The sequence below is a fragment of the Balaenoptera borealis genome, assembly GCF_965194805.1.
Source record: "Balaenoptera borealis genome assembly, chromosome: 11".
Classification (NCBI taxonomy): domain Eukaryota; kingdom Metazoa; phylum Chordata; class Mammalia; order Artiodactyla; family Balaenopteridae; genus Balaenoptera; species Balaenoptera borealis.
This window is the reverse complement of record NC_138868.1, coordinates 80,995,215-81,017,019: the sequence shown is the minus strand read 5'-3', so window position 1 is coordinate 81,017,019 and position 21,805 is coordinate 80,995,215. Positions and strand designations below refer to the sequence as shown.

Genomic DNA, 21,805 nt, shown 5'->3' with positions numbered 1-21,805 from the left:
GAAGGGGTATTGGAATCATATCTTTCCTGCTCATCAGATGATGACATGGTCAAGCAGATGCAAACACAGCTGCTCTTCAAGCAATCTTATATAACTGCATCGGAGATGTCGGATTCATTATATCAATGGCATGGATTTTATCTAACACAAATGCATGAGACCTGCAACAAATTTTCATACTCGACCGAAACCCATTAAACCTCCCTCTCACAGGACTCGTACTAGCTGCAGCTGGAAAATCAGGCCAATTTGGACTTCACCCCTGGCTCCCCTCAGCAATAGAAGGTCCTACCCCAGTCTCGGCCCTACTCCACTCAAGCACAATAGTTGTAGCGGGAATTTTCCTACTTATCCGATTTTACCCTTTAACAGAAAACAACAAACTCATTCAAACAATAACACTCTGCCTAGGAGCCCTTACCACCCTGTTCACAGCCATATGTGCTCTTACCCAAAACGACATTAAAAAAATTATCACCTTCTCTACCTCAAGCCAATTAGGTCTAATGATAGTAACAATCGGTGTCAACCAACCTCATCTAGCATTTTTACATATTTGCACACACACTTTCTTTAAAGCCATAGTATCATATGCTCTGGATCCATTATTCACAATCTAAACAACAAGCAGGACATTCGAAACATAGGAGGCTTATTCAAGACCTTACCCTTCACTGCAACAACCCTTATCATTGGATGCCTAGCGCTAACAGGAATACCTTTTCTCACCAGGTTTTACTCTAAAGACCTAATTATCGAGACCGCCACCACGTCTTATACCAACTCCTGAGCCCTATTAATAACTCTAACCGCTACCTCCCTCACAGCCATCTATAGCACTCGCATTATCTTCTTTGCACTACTAGGACAGCCCCGCTTCTCTCCTTCAGCTCCTATCAATTAAAACAACCCACTCTTAGTTAACTCCATCAAACGCCTATTAATCAGAAGTATTTTCGCTGGCTTCCTCATCTCCAACAGCATTCCTCCAACAACTATCCCCCTAATAACTATACCTTTATACTTAAAATTAACTGCCCTTGCAGTAACAGCTCTGGGCTTCGTGCTAGCATTCAAAATCAACCTTAACACACAAAACTTAAAATATACTCACCCCTCAAACTCCTCTAAATTCTCCACTCCCTTAGGATATTTCCCCACCATCACATACTGCCTACCTCGCCATCTAAACCTATCAATAAGCCAAAAATTAGCAACCTCCTTACTAGACTTAATCTGACTAGAAACTATCCTACCAAAGACTACAGCCTACATTCAACTAAAATCCTCCACACTAGTCTCAAACCAAAAAGGCCTTATTAAACTATATTTTCTATCATTCCTCATTACCATCACCCTGAGTATACTCCTATTTAATTACCCCAAGTAATCTCCATAATAACCACAACACCAATAAATAATGACCAGCCCGTAACAATCACCAATCAAGTACCATAGTTGTATAATGCCACAATCCCCATAGCCTCCTCACTAAAAAATCCAGTCACCAGTATCGTAAATAACCCAATCTCCCAGCCCATTAAACTTAAACACAATTTCCACAACCTCATCCTTCAAAATATAAAATACCATTAAAAACTCTACTACCAACTGTAAAATAAATGTCCCTAATACAACCTTATTAGAAACCCAAACCTCAGGATATTGTTCAGTGGCTATAGCCGTTGTATAACCAAACACAACCAATATCCCCCCTAAATAGATCAAAAATACCATTAGACCCAGAAATGAACCATCAAAATTGAACACAATCCCACACCCAACACCACCACCCACAATCAACCCTAGACCCCCATAAATAGGTGAAGGTTTTGAAGAAAATCCCACAAAACTAATCACAAAAATAATACTTAAAATAAATACAGTATATGTCATCATTATTCTCACATGGACTTCAACCCTGACCAATGACATGAAAAATCATTGTTGTCATTCAACTACAAGAACACCAATGACCAACACCTGAAAAACACACCCACTAATAAAAATCCTCAACAACACATTCATTGACCTCCCTACCCCATCAAATATCTCATCATGATGAAATTTTGGCTCCTTATTAAGCATCTGCCTAACCCTACAAATCCTAACAGGCCTATTCCTAGCAATACACTACACACCAGACACAACAACTGCCTTCTCATCCATAACACACATCTGCTGAGACATCAATTATGGCTGAATCATTCAATATATACACGCAAAAGGAGCTTCCATATTTTTTATCTGCCTTTATGCCCACGTAGGATGCGGGCTATACTATGGATCCTACGCCTTTCAGGAAACATGAAACATTGGAATTATCCTACTACTTATAGTCATAGCCACCGCATTCATAGGCAATGTCCTACCCTGAGGACAAATATCATTCTGAGGCACAAATGTCATCACAAATCTACTCTCAGCAATCCCATATATCGGCACCACCCTCGTCGAATGAATTTGAGGTGGCTTTTCTGTAGACAAAGCAATACTAACACGATTCTTTGCCTTCCACTTCATTCTCTTCTTCATTCTCTTTTTGTTTTTACATCTGGCCAATCAGGGCTGGAATTAAGCCATATATGTCTATGCCAGAGATGCTAAGATGTATGGAGAAACTTTTCTGAACAGAAAGACCTCTGTCAATAAAGGGAAAGTGAAGGGGCTAGGGCAGGGGTGAGCACGTCACTCAACCTGGCCTTATTTTTCTCATTAGTAAAATGGACATCATAAATGAATAAATTAATATAATTATCTATCTATCTTTCTATCTATTTTTCTATCATCTGTCAATCACTTGGAGCAGTGCCTAGCATGTAATCAGTGTTATCTAAGCCTTAGTTATTATTGTTATTATACATTGGCCATATACAGACTGCTGGTTTTGAACAAAATGCTACAAATGACAGTGTTCTGATTAAACTGTGGTTCATCTTGTGAAAACAAAATGGACTTTTAACACTGGAAACATAATAACAAATAAACCAGATAGTGTAAAACTTGAGAATATTATGATCAGATCATTCTCAGCTTGTTATTTCTAAGTAGTGAATTAATGTTTTATATAAAACTGTGATATAATTTATCTTAGCATTTAAATTCACATTCAGTCTCAACATAACAATACCTTAAATTTAAATTTATACTAGTTCATACAATGTTATCACATGACATTTCATTTGCTCTTCAAATCACACTTTGAAATGGGAATAGTGATCCACATCTCATAGATGAAGAAACCTAAGCTCAGAGGGATCAGATGATACCTTGGCAAACGTTATGGGGTCAGCTTAAGACTGGCAGCCTGGTGTCTTAACTCCATGTCCAGGGCTCTTGCCACCCTGTAATTAAATATAAGCCTTTAAATTGACTTCAGTTAAACTTTACCTTGACTCACCACTTCTCTCATTATTACAGATATTAAACTTCAAAATTACATATATATCTGATTGCAGCTATATGCCAAGGTAGAAATGCCATCTTTGATCTAAAATAATTTAATCAAATACCAATTATATACAAATCCCAATGAACCCTTGAGATTATAAAAAGTTGAGTAAATTAAGTTCTATAATAATCCATACTATAAATAGACTAGAAAGCTTGCAAATAAAGGGACTCTGAAAGGAATTATCTCAGAATGTGAAAAGCTAACATTTACACATTGTTTTTTTCAAGTTTACATTTTTATTTCTTATTTTCTTTAATTAAAAAAAAACTAGTATTTTGCTTTAATTATGAAAGTAATACATTCTCAGAACATTTGAAAAATGTAAAAATATACCCAGTGTAAAGCAAAAATTACCTATCATTCATCATTCTACTCAGAGATAATCATTATTTAATATTTTTAAATAACTCTCTCTTAAATCAGAGATATGCCATATATATATATTTACACATTAAATTACACTGGGGACTTCCCTGGCGGTCCAGTGGTTGAGACTTTGTCTTCCAATGCAGGGGGTGTGGGTTTGATCTCTGGTTGGGGAGCTAGGATCCCACATGCTTTGTGGCCAAAAAGCCAAAACATAAAAAAGAAGCAATATTGTAATAAAGACTTTAAAAATGGTCATCAAAAAAATCTTTAAAAAATTACACTGTATATTCTATATCTTTTTTTACTACCATTACAAGCATTTCTTTTTAAATTATCATATAATTAATAACCAAATAGAATTTATTCCAGAGATAAACCACCATTGGACGGTGAGTTGAGGCTGATCTGAATGCCTTCTAGGGCTGAGATGATGTCATTGATCACTACAGCTGAAGTCAAGAACGCATTTCCTACCACCTTATTTAATTGGATGACTCCCCTTACAGGGAAAACTGTCCCCAAGGAGCATATATAATGAAGCAGTTATCCTACACCAAGTAACCAAAGGTAGACTCATTTTGGAAAAAGGGCTGCAATTGTCTGAGGAATAAAATGACCTACTGGTGGTGCGTCTTTATATACTTGCAGCTCTCCTATGGCCACCCAAAAAGTGGTCAAAGGTACAAGTGCTTTTGAGAGAGAGGCAGGTTAATGCCTGAATTCCACATAAGGAGTGCAGTCCCAAAGGTACCCCTGGTGTCTCTGGAAAGACAGTTTTGTTTACAGCTGTTGCCTACCCAGATGGGACCTGCCTCAGTCAGAGATGACAGGTTGTAAGTGCTTCCAGCTCAAGGTTCTCAGTTCAGTTTGAATATCTGAGTCTAGTCCTTGTCTTTGGAGGGACTGTCTGAGGGCAGTCTGTCCCGTTCTAGTTGTCCTTGCCACTGGCCAAGTGGCTTTTTTATATCTCATCTAGGGCTTGTAATCTCTCTTGTATAAATGAAGTAAATGAAGTCAGAGTTAAATGGTTCAGGGGCGACATCTATGCTCCAATAAGAGAACCAGATTCCTTCCATGTTGTTGCTCTGCCCTTTGTGGCTATAAACACGTCTCAAGATGGTAGTGTCCCTGTGCCAGGCAGAATAGAGGAAGAGATGAAGAGGGAAAATGACATATTGATCATGTCCTATAAGGAGGGCTCCTGGAAGCTGCCATATGATATTTGCGTTCACAATCTTTTGGGCAGAAGTGAGTCACATGGCTACACTTGAATATAAGGGAAACGAGGAATTGTAGTTTTTATTCTGAGTACCAAGTTAAACATTGTATTATCATGGCAATAGGGGAGAATGATAAGTAGCAGTTTCTAACGTGAAAAGAGTTGTGCTTAAAATTACAAACCAGTTAGCAGCCGCAGCATTGTTAAGGATATAACTACTACAGCAGAACTAGATCTGTTCAAATAAATTCCTATTTGAATAACCATTTGTTATTTCAAATAGAAATAAAGCTAGCTTCCAAAATCACATGGGTGTCATTGACTTTAATAAATATTCAAAATTTATATTTAGGCTATGATCTGATTCCATTATTTTTTGTGTGGTTAAATTGGTATCTTCATTCCCTTGTGAGCTTTCCATAAAACACAAACTTTATGTTTTGTTCTTTACCCTTACTTTGCTAATGAATAACTAGTCCACTTCTAAAACAAGGAGATATCAAAGATCATCTGTCCATCCACCTTCCTATCTCTGTTTTTACCTTATTAAGTTTCTATTGATTTAATTGCTTTTGAAATGGTTCTTAGGAACTGGAAAGGAGGGGGGAAGGATAGATTAGGCATAGAATAATCAGAAGTAATGAGACTTACAACACAGTACTTTGGTTGATACTTGTTTTTCCCTTCTCTTTTGTAAAAAAGAAAAAATGCTGATTGTTATGTCTACATGTATGGAAAATATTAACACAGGTAGAGACATTTATTCTCAACAGGCTTTTTTTCCCCCTCAGCTTGGGTTTATTTTTCCTGTGCTTCTACCAATGATTTAACTATTTGAAAATGTTCATTTTTTCAGTGAGAGGTTTCCAGTATTAACATTTGGAAGGGCTTCAGATAAACTGAGGAGAACTGGTTTGAGCTTTTGGACCCTGACAGGTTTACCTCTACTCCTTACAGCATAGATTCTCTGGTGTCCCTCATAAAATCCATCTCACTCATGAAACTTCGATAATTAATTTCCTCCTAGCTGCAATGTTAAGTTGAAAATCTCAAGTTCACAAGGAACAGTAAAGCATTTAGGAAGGTAGGACTACAAAGCAAAAGTAAAACAACATAAACATAAATCCAGCAAGTCTCTATCATCCTTTTCATTTCCAAAAAATTTTGATTTAAGACTACACATCCAAAGTAGTTGTCTTCTTCATGATTATCACATAGGAAAAATGAGGCTACCCTTGCTCAGATATTTTTGGAACTTCTCTTTCAGATTTCCTTAAGGACCTTTGGATAGTCTTCAACTATCCTTAATAATGGGAAATACACATTGAGTGTGGGTTTGATTTTGGGAACAATCTAAAATAATTTGGAGACAAATCCAATGATTAAGTCATCTGAAAGCAGTTTTAGTCATTGATTCAACAAATATCTATTGCGCTCCAATGTAAACAAATACCAGAAATAAAAGCATGAAAAGTACACGTCTTGCTCTCAAGATGCTTAATGTGTAAGTGGGCCAAAAACAAGGGATAAGATGGCTGATTTTGAGTCTAATATACTTCATTGTCTATTTTTCCTGTGTGTCCCCAGGGCCCACTGCAGTCTTGCCCTGGATGTGCTCTGGAGTTGCCTTACTGGTTGGACTCCTTTGTACTCACGCTTTTCTGAGGAGATAGGTGGGAAGTGATAACTCATCCACACTTTATTTTGACAAATGGAAATGAGTGAATGGAAATCAAATGGAAAAAGCTGTTTCAAGTGTCTGGAGTGATTTTGTCATTTCTGTTTTCTTACATCAGTCTCCACCTCTCTTTCAGAAGTTACAGCAGAAAGTCTCAGAATAAAAAATAAAACCTCCAAAGAATTCTTGAGAAATGCTTAACACAGTTAAGCTCACAGTTTCTGCTCTTAAACTTTTAGTTTTGTATATGCATGTGTTAAAGATTGCAAAAATTAAAGATGAACAAAGGGCTGATGGGAGGGAGGGAGGGAGTACTAATGTCTTCCTCCTGAACATATTTTTCTCTTATTTGCTTTTGCTTTTGTTTTTCTTGTCATTCTGTGATGGTTAGGATCTCTGAACAATGTTGAATAGAAGTGATAAGCAGAGAATGCTTCTGTTTCCCCATTAAGAATGATTTTTGTTATAGGTTTTTGTTCCTAGATATCCACCATCCATGAAAATAAGTTCCCTTCTATTCTTGGTTTGCTGAGGTTTTTATTTTGAAAATCCCTGTCCTGATTGGGCCATTCCACCACTTGTGGGCCCTGGGAATCTAAAACTATTGTTTGTTGCTTCTACTGATTGAGAATCTCAGATAGTGTGTTCTTCTAAAGTTTTAGGTAGTTTCCTTGGAGTTCCCACTGACTGAAAAAAAACTCTCCTATACTGTTTTTGGTCAAACATTTTGCCATAATACTAATGGCCTGTGTACACAACAAATACATGTTAGTGGGTGCCTCTGAAATGGTAAAGATGAAAATGGGGCTGCAGAAGGGAACATGAAGGGCTTCAACTGGTTTTGAAATTATTTAAAAATTTTAAAATTTCTTGAAAAAATCTAAAGTAAACACCACAGCATGTTAATATTTGTTCATTTTGGAAGACCAATAAATGTGTTTGTTATCCTTTATAACAAATTTTCAAAGTAAGTTTCCCAAGAAAAAAAAAAAAGAAGAAAGAGAAAGAAAGAAAAAGTTAATTAGCCAAGCTTTGATTAAACAACACATATAGCAAGTAGAATTAGTTACACCATCCTCTGGAATTCTATAGCCCTTTGCTGGTGTGCCATATAATGGATTTCACTGTACTGTAATTTTTTTCTATATATATATTTTCTTTTTATGTATTATATCCTCAATAAAAAAATAGTAACCAAAAGAAAAGCTTGTATAGCAATATTAATATCACAGAATTTACAGTGATATTATTTTTACCTTTCACTGTCCTATCAGCTCTTAAATCTCTCAAGAGCAGAGATAGTATGTTATTCATCCTTGTATTCCTGGGATCTGGCTAATGTCTGGATCATGTTATTTTCTGTAAGTATTATAATTCACAAGCACAAGGTTTGGAGTCAGAAGACCAATTAAAGGCCATACGTGTCTGTACTAGTTTTCAGTCATTTTATGCCTTTGTCCTGGAGGCATTTGAGGAATGAGCTTTCTCCTCTGCATGGGGATGTGGCAAGGAGAGCTAGCTAGCCTCTCCAGTCTCCCCTTCTATGAGCACCCAGCTAGACTCTATTTCCCACCACCCTAGAAATTAGGTGTAGCCATGTGATTAAGTTCTCTCTAATGGAATATAAACATAAATGATGTGTAACATTTCCAGACATGGCCCACAAACACCTTCCCTGAATACTCTTCCCTGCTTTTCCCTTTTCTAGCTGTTTATTTAAGCTTTCAGCCATTGTAGAATTTTACTGTTTCATAGAAACACATGGGAAAGCCATATACATGAGAAATTATAACCTTTTCATCATTTAATTATTCTATTTGTAAAATTCTTATCCTGGTTTCTGTGCTATTATTTCCCATTTCTTTTGCATTACTTTGAGATGCTGTATATTTTAACTTAAATATAATACTTCCTTCAATGTCTAAAGACATTATATATATACATATATGTATATATATAAAACCATGGAAGACTGAAATGTTAATAATATCTTATATTTTATTAAATAATGATGATACAGAAATAATAGCCAAAATATTTATTACTGATTCCTTAAATACACTATTTAAAAACTCTTAGCTAAAACATTAAATTTTTGAGCCACTGGAAAAGTGAACTGCCTCACAGAAATACTTAATATTATATAGGGAATATGCTATTTTAACATTGACTCCATTAAGTTATTACTTTAAAAGGTACAGGGTGCTGTCATTACCCATTAAAATAAAAACACAATGAGATAAACAACACAGGACAACTACATGCTAATATTTTGAACTAACACTTCAAATGTGGACTGACCACATATTTTATTTAAAGCTTAAATAATAAATGTTTCTTTTGGCTAAGACAGCTTTTATTGTCATTAGGTTCTACTGATTTTTGAGAAATAGAGCTGCTCCACACTGAATCCACTGATCTTGGCTGCCCCCACATGGAATGTCGATATTGATCACCACACGATCCCTTTCAGCACTCGTGTAAACAGGCAAAGATATGCACTCATCAGGGGAATATGGACCATATGCGCCCTGTTTAAAAAGAATTAATTTTGTTTTAAAATACAGCAATATACTGTGTTGCAACAGATCATTAGATAACCAAAGATACAAACACAAAATCTTCCCAAATAATAAAATATATTTAACATTTTATTATGAAATGTTTTAAATAAAGACTAGCATAGTAAATCCACATCATTCAGCTGCAACTATTATCAGCTCATGGCCAACTGTATTTCATTTATAACCTCCCTCAGCCCCAAATAATAGAGTATTTTGAATCAAATCCTACACATTATAAAATTGCATCTATAAGTATTTAAATATATGTCTATAAATAAAATATAAAAATATAATCAAAATACTATATCACATAAAAATATTAACAATAATTCCTTAATATCATCTTATAACCATTATGCCATTATCCCATAATTTTTAAAAGATTTTTTTGTAAGAATCACAATTCAAATAGAGCCCACACTTTGAGGTTTGTTATGTCTCCTAATTCTCTTAAATTTATTTTTTCTCCTTTATTCCTTGTAATTGTTTGCTAAAGAACTATACCAAAGAGTTTCCCACATTCTGACTTTTGTTGGCTACATTCCCATGGTGTCATGTTCTTCTGTTCCCTGTATTCTTGTAAAGTGGGTCTGGAGGTGAGTTCAGATTCAGATTCAATTTCTGGTAAAAACACTGCTTAGGTAGTAGTGTATACTTCAATCAAGAGGCATATAAAGTCTGCTGTCTCTTTTTAGCTATTAGGAGCCATTGATGATCATTAGTTATATTTAAGATTACAAAATGATAATCTAATTCTACATCCCTTCATTTCCAGGCAGAAACAAATCTATAAAGAGGAACTTCCAGTTATCAATCATTTGATTACCATGAGGTACAGTTCATATAGGAAAGGCTGGAATAAATGCTATCTAATTTCCCTTTATTTACATGTTTTTAAAATAATGCATTTGTTCCCTAGCATACTGTAAAGGTGATCAATGAGCACCCTCTATTTTTTTAAGTATCATTATGAACTGGTGGATTTAAACATGTTCAATGTGCTTCAATGCAATGCAATTACTATCTTATTGGTGTTCAAAATGTCAATCTTTGTGCAGTGGGAACTCATTAGGCTGGCTCCTGAGGGTTTTTGTTTTTGTTTTGATATGTCCCTAGTAGTCTTCAGTAGCTTTCTTACCTTCTAGTATGTCAAGATGTTGTAAGTTCATCTTGTATATTTGCTGTCCCAGAAATCAAAAATTAGTCATTACTCTGAGGATCCTTGGTTCCTTTAATGAGAAATGGTACTAGAGATCATAATCTGGGTGCTAGGAATGATCTATCATTCTCCTTCTAGGATTTTTCAGTGACTGAAGCTTAGAAATATGTATTTTTTTAAAGAAAAACATCAGAAGTTCATAATGGTAATTCCAATTCAAATTTAGGATTCATGTTTTTATTGAATTTATATAATCTTATTCAACTAATGGATTCGTTTTTAGAGTTAGAATGAAACTTAAGAGAAAAGTTAGACTCATTCTAGAATTTTACAAGTGACAAATCAGAAACCCATGAAGAATTTATCATGGTAACCTAGTTAAGCAAGTGGCAAAGTTGCCATAGGTAGTACAATTGAAAAAAAAAAATTTGGCATTAGCTTGTTTAGGAGCTCCTGACCCTAGAGAGTAGATTACTCTCTGAGCATCTGTTTCCCCATCATAAAAGGAACATAAACAACACTGGTCCACCTAATGGGATATTGGGTGAATCCAATGATGTATTATTAAGGAGTTCAAATACAAAGCATTATTTATTCACATAAGGACTACATATGCATAACTTTTCTTTAATTCCTACTAATTCTCAAATCAATTAGAAAAAAAGTCCCAGCTTTTTACCATCTACTACAGGTCATGGATGGTGCTAGGATAGAGAGAAATAAAAATATTTCTTTTTTCCTTCATGAAGAAATTTAAAGCATTCTATTTTTAAGTCTAAGTGGGCATTATATGGAATTTTGATTGTCTTTTCCAATCCTTTTCTCTACCCCCCCAACACGAAAATAATGTTCTAACTTTTCTAAGTCCTTGATATAAATCAGTTAAGTCCCTTTGAAAACTCACTCATTTCTAAAATTCCTAAATTGTAACCTGATTGACATATGAGAAAATTCATTCTTTATGAAGAATCATTACCCAAATAGATAAGAAGACCATCTGCCCTGAATGTTTCTAATTTGCCTCTATGTTTGCATTGATGATTCTGTCAGTTACTCATCCATTCATTTAACAGCATTTATGTGCTAATATTGTACCTAGAATTATAAAAGCAAAGCATTTCAATATATATCCAAATAGAGAAAATAATAATCTTCTTTGAAGCTTAAAATTTAGTTTAAGAAACAACATATACATCAAATATTTGGAATATAATTTTTGGCAAAATGAGTATTTTAAAGAAAATCAGAATAAACTACTACTCTGGGATATGTTAACCTAACAAGGATTAATGGAGAGAATGAATCCTGAGTTGGGCCTCAGAAAAATACAGAATTTGGAGTAAAGAGAACTTTCAACCATTATTAGTCACTGCCTAATCTCTTCCCTCTTCTCCAATTCTGCTTAAATGGCAAAGCTTTAGGATTCACAAATTCCTGTAATTTTCATAACTCCTTAGCCATTCCTAAAGTTAATAACCTAGTGTAGGCTTTCTTTTGGTATTGCCTTTAAATTCTTCAGCAAAGAGCAGACAAACATTACCTATTTGTTGAACTGAAATGACCTGAATCTATGAATGTCTATAATCCTAGAAAAGGTCTTAAATTATCTTCCTCTGCCACCCTATATTTGCTTTGCTTCCCATAACTTCTAAGGTCAAAAATGAAAACATCACATTGAAATGTTTTATAATGCTATTCCTTTCTATTCAGAAGATTTTCTCTATATCTCTTCATTTTAATGCCAAGCAATTTTCTCTTTAAATTAGGAATTTAAGAGTAATGCAAAGTTGATTCTTTGCATATTCACTATCAATTTACCAGTTTTTGTATATATTTCCAAACCCTTCCAAACTTGCTTTTGGTTGTAGGCTTTTTGTTTGTTTTAAAGTGAGGGTACAAATCTTTCCAGCAAAATGTACAGTGTTTTAAAAGCGAAGTACCACAGTTGCTTCTTAAAATTTTACTTGTCATTGCTTAAAATCTCATAAATGGTAAATGTTACAACCTCCTGTAAAAAAAGTTAAATGGACTTGCCCTTATGTCACCAATAAATAAATGATCAAAGTAATAGAGCTAAGTACTTGGGCATTCTCACACTTAACACAATACCTTATGCAGACAGAAACTTTATATTGTTTAACTGAATTAAATTCTTATGCCACAATTCCCTCTTTAATATGTTTATCTTAACAGACAAAGCACAGACCGTGCTGGGCTGAAATATTTGGATGAAACTAAAATTTTATTAATAACTATTAATAAATACACTAAGTGCTCAGTTAATGCAAAAAAGAGATATATTAGGAAAACTTCAAATAATTCAATTATTTTATATGTAAACAAATTAGTTTGACATTATTAAAATTAAGTAATTAAAAAGCTATATATTATGATTACTCATGTTCATGCCCATGCCCCATGGAAAGTGGCTTAAAAGTATACGTGTACTATAAATAGAAGGCAATATGCTAATATGTGAAAAAAGACGTTTAAAAGGCAAATGGTGATATTTGGTATCACTTAGCCAACAAACCAAAGAAAATAACAAAATAAAACAACACCAGAAAACAAAAAAGCCCCAAATTATCCAGGTTAATTATGTTAACTATTTGGCTGATATCAACTCAAATTTCATTATAATAAAACACACGAGGGCAAACCAAAATATTATTCTCATCAGAAATATATTTATGCATAAAGTCCAACTAACTTATTCTAACACATTCTTTCTGAATGTTTATGAACCAAGTCAGTGAACAGTTACTTTTTTTTAGAAAAGAAGATGTTAGGACATCAGAGGTTTCATGTAAGTAAAAGTGGCATTATTAGTAATGCAACCCTGGAAAAAATAACTATCTCAAAACAGGAAACAAAACAACTTGCCAACAATGAATATTTTGAAAGACTTTGTTCTGTCAAGAATGTCTAGCTACTCTATTTTGGTAGAGAAATACTTCCCTCTATTTTTCAATAATACAATGCTAACAACATTGCTCTCATAGTAAGTTCTTAAGAAAAAAAACTGTCACATAGAAAAGACATTAATTAAATATTTATTATATTTAAACCAGAGTGCATACAAGGCAGAGTTATCAGCATATATCATTTCATATACATGGTGAAAATACTTTAACGTAAAGAAGACTGTTACTGTGAGTGGCTTGTGTAATCGTTATATAGTCATAATTTCCCTGAGAATGAAATTGTTTCTGAAGTTGTACTGTCAGTTGTGGCAACTGTTGGAAGGTGTAGGCCTGTGGGGTTCAGGCTGGTCCAGGCTATGTTCTATGTTACTGTGGGGCTGATAAATCTGAAGTAACACTCTTTATTGGACAAATAGAACAAAGGCAACCTGACTTCCTGTGGAATGTCAGAACAGGACATTATCTAAGACTGATCTACCTCACAAAGTGTTTCTCAAACTATGTTATGTGGAACATAGATCCAGATGGAGGGTGGGGTGTAGGTGCATGAAAAGGGTTGCGTGTTAAGTAAATTTTGGGAGTTCTCAGAGTTTTTAATATTCTCAAATACATCATGAATTTCCAAATTTAAATTTGTATACTGAACAATTTTTCAGAGAACCATTATGGAATAATGTAGTGTCAAACACTTTTTAGGAAGTGCTTTGGAGAAAGTGAATGCTTTTTTGGGTAAAATCCTCTAGGGAAATCTTATTGTACCTATATTAATTTAACCACTAGTACTGAACTGGAACTTGAAGAACCTTAAGAATCTGCATCATGAATGAATGAACGCATAAATGAACAGTGTGAGTGTAGGTATATTAACTTCCTGCACATAGATAATGGTAAACAGACACACTAGGAAAATATTAGCACCAGCATTTTACTTCCTTTTAATTCTTGAGCATTCATAATTCTAATTTTGTTAACTGGCAAAGTATATTACATTTATAATAGAAGCAATGGTAAACCTCCCCCTCCCCTCAATAAAAGCCTTAGAATTTGTTGTTCATATCCTTTATTAAAGTATTACCATGTATTAAAAAATCTCAAAGTTCTTCAGTCTTCTGCAACCTAAAATGCTCTTTAAAAAAATGTAGGTGCTATGTACCTCCTAGCAATGCTGTGCAAATGTCTGAGTTGTCTGGCATGTTTCTGCTGAAATAAAGCTATTCAGGACTTTTAGGGGTCAGATAATATTATCGAAATAATTTGTGGAAAAACCTTCTTCTGGCCTAAAAGGAATCAGTCACCAAAGTTCTGAACTCCATTATTTTATCTAAGCTTATCAAAGGATTCTGAACTTTCTGCAATAAAGTAGCTGTAAGTGGCAAAAGTAATTCTTTTTACTTGTTTATATAAATTGATGTTGATGCTTCCTTCGATTTTTTTTTAAACATCTTTATTGGAGTATAATTGCTTTACAATGGTGTGTTAGTTTCTGCTTTATAACAAAGTGAATCAGTTATACATATACATATGGTCCCATATCTCTTCCCTCTTGCATCTCCCTCCCTCCCACCCTCCCTATCCCACACCTCTAGGTGGTCACAAAGCACCGAGCTGATCTTCCTGTGCTATGCGGCTGCTTCCCACTAGCTATCTATTTTACATTTGGTAGAGTATATACGTCCATGCCACTCTCTCACCCTGTCACATCTCACCCCTCCCCCTCCTCATATCCTCAAGTCCATTCTCTAGTAGGTCTGTGTCTTTATTCCCGTCTTGCCACTAGGTTCTTCATGACCTTTTTTTTTTCCCTTAGATTCCATATATATGTGTTAGCATACTGTATTTGTTTTTCTCTTTCTGACTTACTTCACTCTGTATGACAGACTCTAACTCCGCTTCCTTCGATTTTATGCTGGTTCCTTTCCTCTTGGTAAAAATGCGTTAAAATGCTGATGCCCCCCACCAAATTCTGTAAAACTTACTAAAAACAGCTACAGTTGCCCTAAAAAAATGATTTCTTGAACAAAAATAGTGCTTAACTCAAGCAGAAGTTGGAGAGTTTGATAGTTTATACAGAGTCAGCAAACTTTTCTGTAAGGTGTCAGATAGTAAATATTTTATGGGCTATATGGTCGTGGATACAACTATATCCTCAACTCTGCTATAGTAATCTGAAAGCATCTACATAAATGGGCATAGCTGTTTTCCAAACAAAACTTTCTTTATGGACACTGGAATTTGAATTTCAGATAATTTTCACGTCATAAAATATTGGGTTGGCCAAAAAGTTCGTTTGGGTTTTTCTGTACGATGGTACAGAAAAACCCGAACGAACTTTTTGGCCAACCCAGTACTATCCTTCTAAGTTTTTCATCTATTTAAAAATGTAAAAGTCATTCATGCTCACATGACTGTGGGCTGTACAAAAACAGGCAGCATACTGGATTTGGCCTGTGGCCTGTAGTTTTCCAAACTCTGGTTTATACTGTTAGGTTGGCTCAGTATTAGGCATAAGATTTAAGAGAGATAACCTGGATTTGAAACTTAGTTGCTTACCTATTAACTATGTTATCTTTATCTTGGTCAAGTTACACAATCTTTTAAACTTCCATTTTCTTAGTTTACAATGGAGATGATAATTCCTATTTCAAATGTTTTTGGAAAGCCTAAATATCTTGTATTCTAAACAGTTTGTACAGTGCTTGGCACATAATCAATACAAATAAATGCTCATTGCTATTGTTCAAACACTAGTGCTACTACTGGCGGACCCATAACAGATCACTCTATTTACCAGATTCACGGCTTCTTCCTCAGCAAAACAGAGAGAAAAACTACTCTACCATACTCAGAGGACTGCAATGAAAGGTAAGTGTGATTGTATTTCACCCTATGCCAAACCTCAATTCTCTCAGTGCTAGATTGCTTTTCTAAAACTATGGATCTGATCTTACAACACACGTGTTCTAAACTCTCAATGGCTTTCTATGATCATAAGATAGTCTAAACTCCTTGGCATGGCTCCATGGCTTGTCGTACTTGGTCTTAGTCTTTCTTTCTGACCGCATACCCTACCACTCTTCATTTGAACCATTCCAGTACATTCCAGATATACTATACTTGCAGTTCCCAAAATAACCTAAACTCTTTTCGTATCTCTATGCATTTAAATATACTTCCCCTTCTATATGGAATGCCTTGCCCCTACCACTTTTGAATTTGTCCTTGAACTTTTCTTACTTCTACTGTGACTACAGTCCTGAGAAGCTGCTTCCTCTCCCTGTGAGGTCATCTGACTTTCCCTTAACTGCTTATACAAGATAGAGCTGAGGTCTCCTTCATTTGCCAAAGCACTTCATGTAAACCTCCATAATTGTACTTCTGTAACTCTGAACTATAATAGTTTCTTTACCCATTTGCTCCTCTACTCAACAGAAGACTCTGATGGAAGAGATTTGTTTATTTTTGTTATCCCAGGGTTCAGAATATGGTATATAGGAACTTAAGCATCTAATGATGATTGAAAGCACTTAGTACACTATAAAGCACCATACAAAATAAGTTAATTATTATACTATTATAAAAACATTTAAAAGTGTTGGCATCAGGATAAATTAGACTTACCGTGTATGACGCCCTGGCTAGGTACTTCACAGACACAGGACCTTATTTATTCCTCAACATGGTCCTATAGAAACATCATTATCTCCACTTTCGAATTAGGAAACTGGCTCAATGAGGTTAGGTAATTTGCCCCAAATCACCCAGCTCATAAGTTTGGGAGCTGGGAGTGGAATTTAGACTGCTGGACTCCAAAATTTCATGTTCTGAAACATTTATCAATATACCTCATATTCTCTCCTTCTTAGCTGATCTAGGAGAGGCAGTCAAAGCAGTAAGATTATATGGGAAGAAGAGGCTCACTGTAAAGGAAGGAGGGGAAAAAAGAGGTGGGGAAGCATCTTAAATCCTTCCATTACATGCCGGGAAAAAGTGCAAAAGCCTAGGGGGAAATCTCTTTTATAAAAATCATAAATTCATATTATCTTTGAGCCATCTCTTTTATTGGTTAAATATTCCACTTCATTTTACCTCTCTTTACATGAGATATTTTCCAAATTAAATTATTTTTAGCTTTCTATTCCAATCCTGATTTTTTAAAGTGTGGTAAATAAAACTGGATAGAAATGATACTCAAAGTAAAGTACTGTGGAGGGATAAATTCCAAGTCTTATAACGTTATGTTGCTTTTCATACAACCCAGTTAACAGATTGGCTTCTGTTCATAACAACATTGCATTCCTGATTTGCATTCAGTTTGTGGTCAATTATGTGGGTATTGCTCTAGGTCACTCTCTTTTGCATTTTTGCCTACTCATTCTCCATGCTCTATTTTTATTGCTGGGGTTTCTCCTTAAGTGAATCAGTTTATACATGTCCTACCTTTTTTCCCCCCATCAAGGTCATTATATGGCTTTTAATTTTGTTTGCCAGAGAATTAACACTTCACATAATTTGGATTCATTTGAATTCATCTCTGTCATCATATACAACTTTATATATTATGGTTATAACCCCCAGCAAATTTTAACCTTAACTTTTGTATAGAACTTTCGATCTGGTCCACACACCTAATGTGTGTAATCCATAATTTACCAACTTTTTGACATACAAATTTCTTACATGAATCAATAGCCAGAGAGAAATAAAATAAAGATGATTTCAACTTCTTCTCCCTTCTCTGTCACTCTACTACTAGAGAAAATGAAGCTTATATGGGGGGTGGAAATGGCGAGTTTCACAGAAATGTATGGTCCTTTAGGTCAGAGGATGCTCTTATAGCTCTCTGAGCAGTAATTATAGCTTTATTAGTTTTTATTTTAAAATAAATATTCTGATGCTTTGGATTTTTTTATTTTACAAAGAGAATTATAATAATTGGAAAATTCAATGAAGTATTCCACAACTAGAAAACTCATTTTTCTTGTAGTAAACAGTATATGAAATAGTATGTTGGTGATTAGATACAGAATCAAAACTTTAAAGTTTATTCACATGTATTCTTACTTACATTTAGTAAAAGTTATGTGTTTCATCTACAACTATGTCTTATTTTAAAGGCAAATATCCCTCAAGTTCCATTGTTGAAAGTTCTTTCAAAAATTGAAGATTTTGGACTTCCCTGATGGCGCAGTGGTTAAGAATCCACCTGCCAATGCAGGGGACATGGGTTCGAGCCCTGGTCTGGGAAGATTCCACATGCTGTGGAGCAACTAAGCCCGTGCGCCACAACTACTGAGCCTGTGCTCTAGAGCCCACGAGCCACAACTACTGAGCCCATGTGCCACAACTACTGAAGCCCGTGTGCCTAGAGCCCGTGCTCCACAACAAGAGAAGCCACCACGATGAGAAGCCTGTGCATGCAACGAAGAGTAGCCCCCGCTCGATGTAACTAGAGAAAAGCCCGTGTGCAGCAACGAAGACCCAATGCAGCCAAAAATAAATTTATAAAAAAAAAAAAAAAAATTGAAGGTTTTTAAAGGGAAAAAGTTAATCGAATAAGCCTTTGTCAAGACAGTTTTCTTCATCTGCCAATCAGCAGCATAGTGACATGGCATTAGATGTGTATTAATATCTTGATGCTTTCGATTTCTGCATGCCAAGCTACAGGGAAGTCATTTAACTTATGTGAACACACATTTGCTCATTTGAAAATAGGAATAATAATATCTACCTTGCAGGGCTACTCAGAAAAGTATGTAAGGTAAAGTATATAAAACATTTAGCACACTGCTGAAAATAATAGGAACACAATATGTGGTAGTTCAGATTACCATTTAAGGCTTTTTTCTTATTAGACTATAACTTATTTAGAAATTAAAAACTACAATGTTATTCTTTCCATAACAAAATGAAGCTTTTAAAATGTCCTATACATCTTAAAAATTATAATGGACACAATATTTTGACTATAAATTTGTTCAAATGCAGGTAAGATTAGAAAGTAAATGAAAAATTCATAGGCCAATTATATTTTATTGAAAAGATAAAATCTAAACATGAATTGATTAAATTAAAACTTGTTCCTGTTAAAAATGTATTACCTGTGGAATCCAGCCCATAAAACAAGGGAGAACTGATGATACACTAGGGGAATCATGCTGATTTTCAGAAAGTCGATTTCCATCAAAACTGCATCCTTCCAGTAATAAGCCACTGATCTGTCATAGAAACATATAAACCATTAAAATATGTATTAAAGGCTGAAACGGCAGGAGTTACTATAGTATATCTTCAGAAGAAAGGCAACAATTTCCATTGTGACTATCATTCCAAACAATGTGAAAACAAAGATCATGGTATTTTGTTTGAGAATAATGAAGGTGAAGACCTGAACCAATGTTCACTGTAAGCTTCCTTTAGGCTGGATCCTCAATTTTAGCAAATATTTTGGAAAAAAAGACATACAAATGTCATCAGTTATATAATTGCATATGCCTTGGCTTTAGATTAATAGACATATAATGAAAAAAGCCAAAAAGTTACTCTTTTTCCAGGAGGGGGAAAGAAAAGCATACTAGAGAAAAAGAACATGTGCTCCCTGCTTGGAATTCCAACATAGTTTTCTAAAAAATAGAACAAAATTCGGAAAGGTTAATGAAAAAATTCTTGACATGTCATGCAGAGCTGAAAGAAGAATAAAAAAGGAGAAAGAGTTAATCTCTTATACTCTAAATTAAACTTAGTGTAAATTTATAAGATTATGAAAATAAAAATATAATTATTTTGGTAATATTAGTTTCATATTTCTTCTTTAAAAGTGTTCATTCTTTTCATTTCTGTAGTGTTAATCTACCCTGAGTTTATCTAAAGGCAACAAACGTAGAGTCTGCATTTTGCATTCAGATCCCCATCTATAGTCTCACAATTTAAACTTGATAGAAAATGTAAACAATCTTATAAATATTGTATAGTACCTTTTAAGTTAACATACTATAGAATTTTAGAGTCAAGGGAACACTTTAAGTTGGAAGTGTTGAAATCATTTTCAGTTATAACTAGAGAATGGTTTAGGGACAAGGAGGTACTAGTAGAGTATACCGTGACAAATAGTTCTGATTAGCTAAATTTATAGTAGGGTTCTTTACCATGAAAAGATAAGCAACTTGTTTGTGAGTGAAAGAGCTGGGATAAAAATAGAATTATTGAATTCCTAAGTTCAATATTCTTGCTACTATACCACTAATGTGATGTTATACAGGCCACTTAGGGTTGCTGAAGTATTGCCTTGAAGAAATGTAAATTAAAATTTAAAGAGTACTTGCTAATTTCAGTGCTAGAAAATCTCTGCAAGATAATTCTTCTAAGGCCTCTTCTAGAAATTTCATTGAGTTTTGCGCTCAATTGGTCTTTATAGAAATTTGTAAAAGTAGTCCCCACTGATAGTGTCACAACTTGACTATGTAATATGCATATACAGATATAAACTCATCATTTTCCTCTTCTAACCAGGGGGTAGGAGGGGTGAGAAATACTATTCTCTGGAGCCTATTTCAGTAATTGGCACTACTGACCATGTAGTTGCTTAATCAGACACCTGGGAGACATTCTTGGTTCCTTCTCCTGAACTTCCCACATGCCATCAACTATCAAGTACAGCCACTTCCAATAAAATCTTCTAAATCTGTCCTTTTCTCTCTACACCCTCTATCATTCCCCTACTTTGGAATGTAAAGTAAAAAAAATGAAAACATAAGAACTTCAAAAAGCGATACCCTGTTTTTATATAATAAAATGATAATATATCAGGGATTGGAGTAGTATCAACAAATGGTACCCTTGTTACATCTGGAATTCTGCATCAATGGAAGGTGAAAAAGCAGGTAGGCCCAAAATATTACCTTTATTACTGAAAAAGATAGTTTGGAGGATATAACAGGTCTCCAGGCAAATGGACTTGCTAATATCAACACTAAACACAAGAATTTGGAAGGCTTAACTTCTAGTTATGACAGTACTAAGCTAAGGAGCCAGCTGCACCAGGTGCAGAGACCGCCTTGAAGGGGCAGAGCAGAATGTGTACACCCAAAAGAAAAGCATAAGAAGGTGCAGTATTCAGCCCGGGATTTCTGACTCAAACTCACAGTCAGATAAAGTGACACCTTTCCTTTAGGAGTCAGGAAAGGAAGGAGTCAGGTAGAAGGCAGAGAGTGTCTAGGAGTATGAACATTAGTAAATATTCCTCCACGTAGAAAAAAACAACAGGAGCAGGAAATAAGAAATCTCCTCTAACATTATATTTAAAATACTTGGAAAATTGCCTGATATACAGCAAGTGCTCAATAAGTATTAGCTATTACTGTTCATTTAATCTAATCCATATTCGAATTTCTAGACATTTAGAATTATTTCATATAGTGTGTCCATTTAAATAAGGCAAAATA

The 21,805-nt window shown here is 34.7% G+C and overlaps 1 protein-coding gene across 2 annotated transcripts in view; it reads right to left on the bottom strand.

Annotated features, from left to right (window-relative positions):
• Positions 1 to 203: 203 nt before the first annotated feature.
• DYNC2H1 (dynein cytoplasmic 2 heavy chain 1) overlaps positions 204 to 21,805 on the bottom strand; it is a 365,046-nt gene continuing 343,444 nt past the window's right edge. For both annotated transcript variants that reach the window (XM_082339858.1, XM_082339859.1), the window contains 2 exons: positions 19,466 to 19,582; positions 204 to 9,251 (listed from right to left, as the gene is read on the bottom strand). In XM_082339858.1, coding sequence (XP_082195984.1) covers positions 9,093 to 9,251; positions 19,466 to 19,582 — 276 coding nt within the window. In that variant the 3' untranslated portion in view covers positions 204 to 9,092. The remainder of the gene's footprint in view (positions 9,252 to 19,465; positions 19,583 to 21,805) is intronic.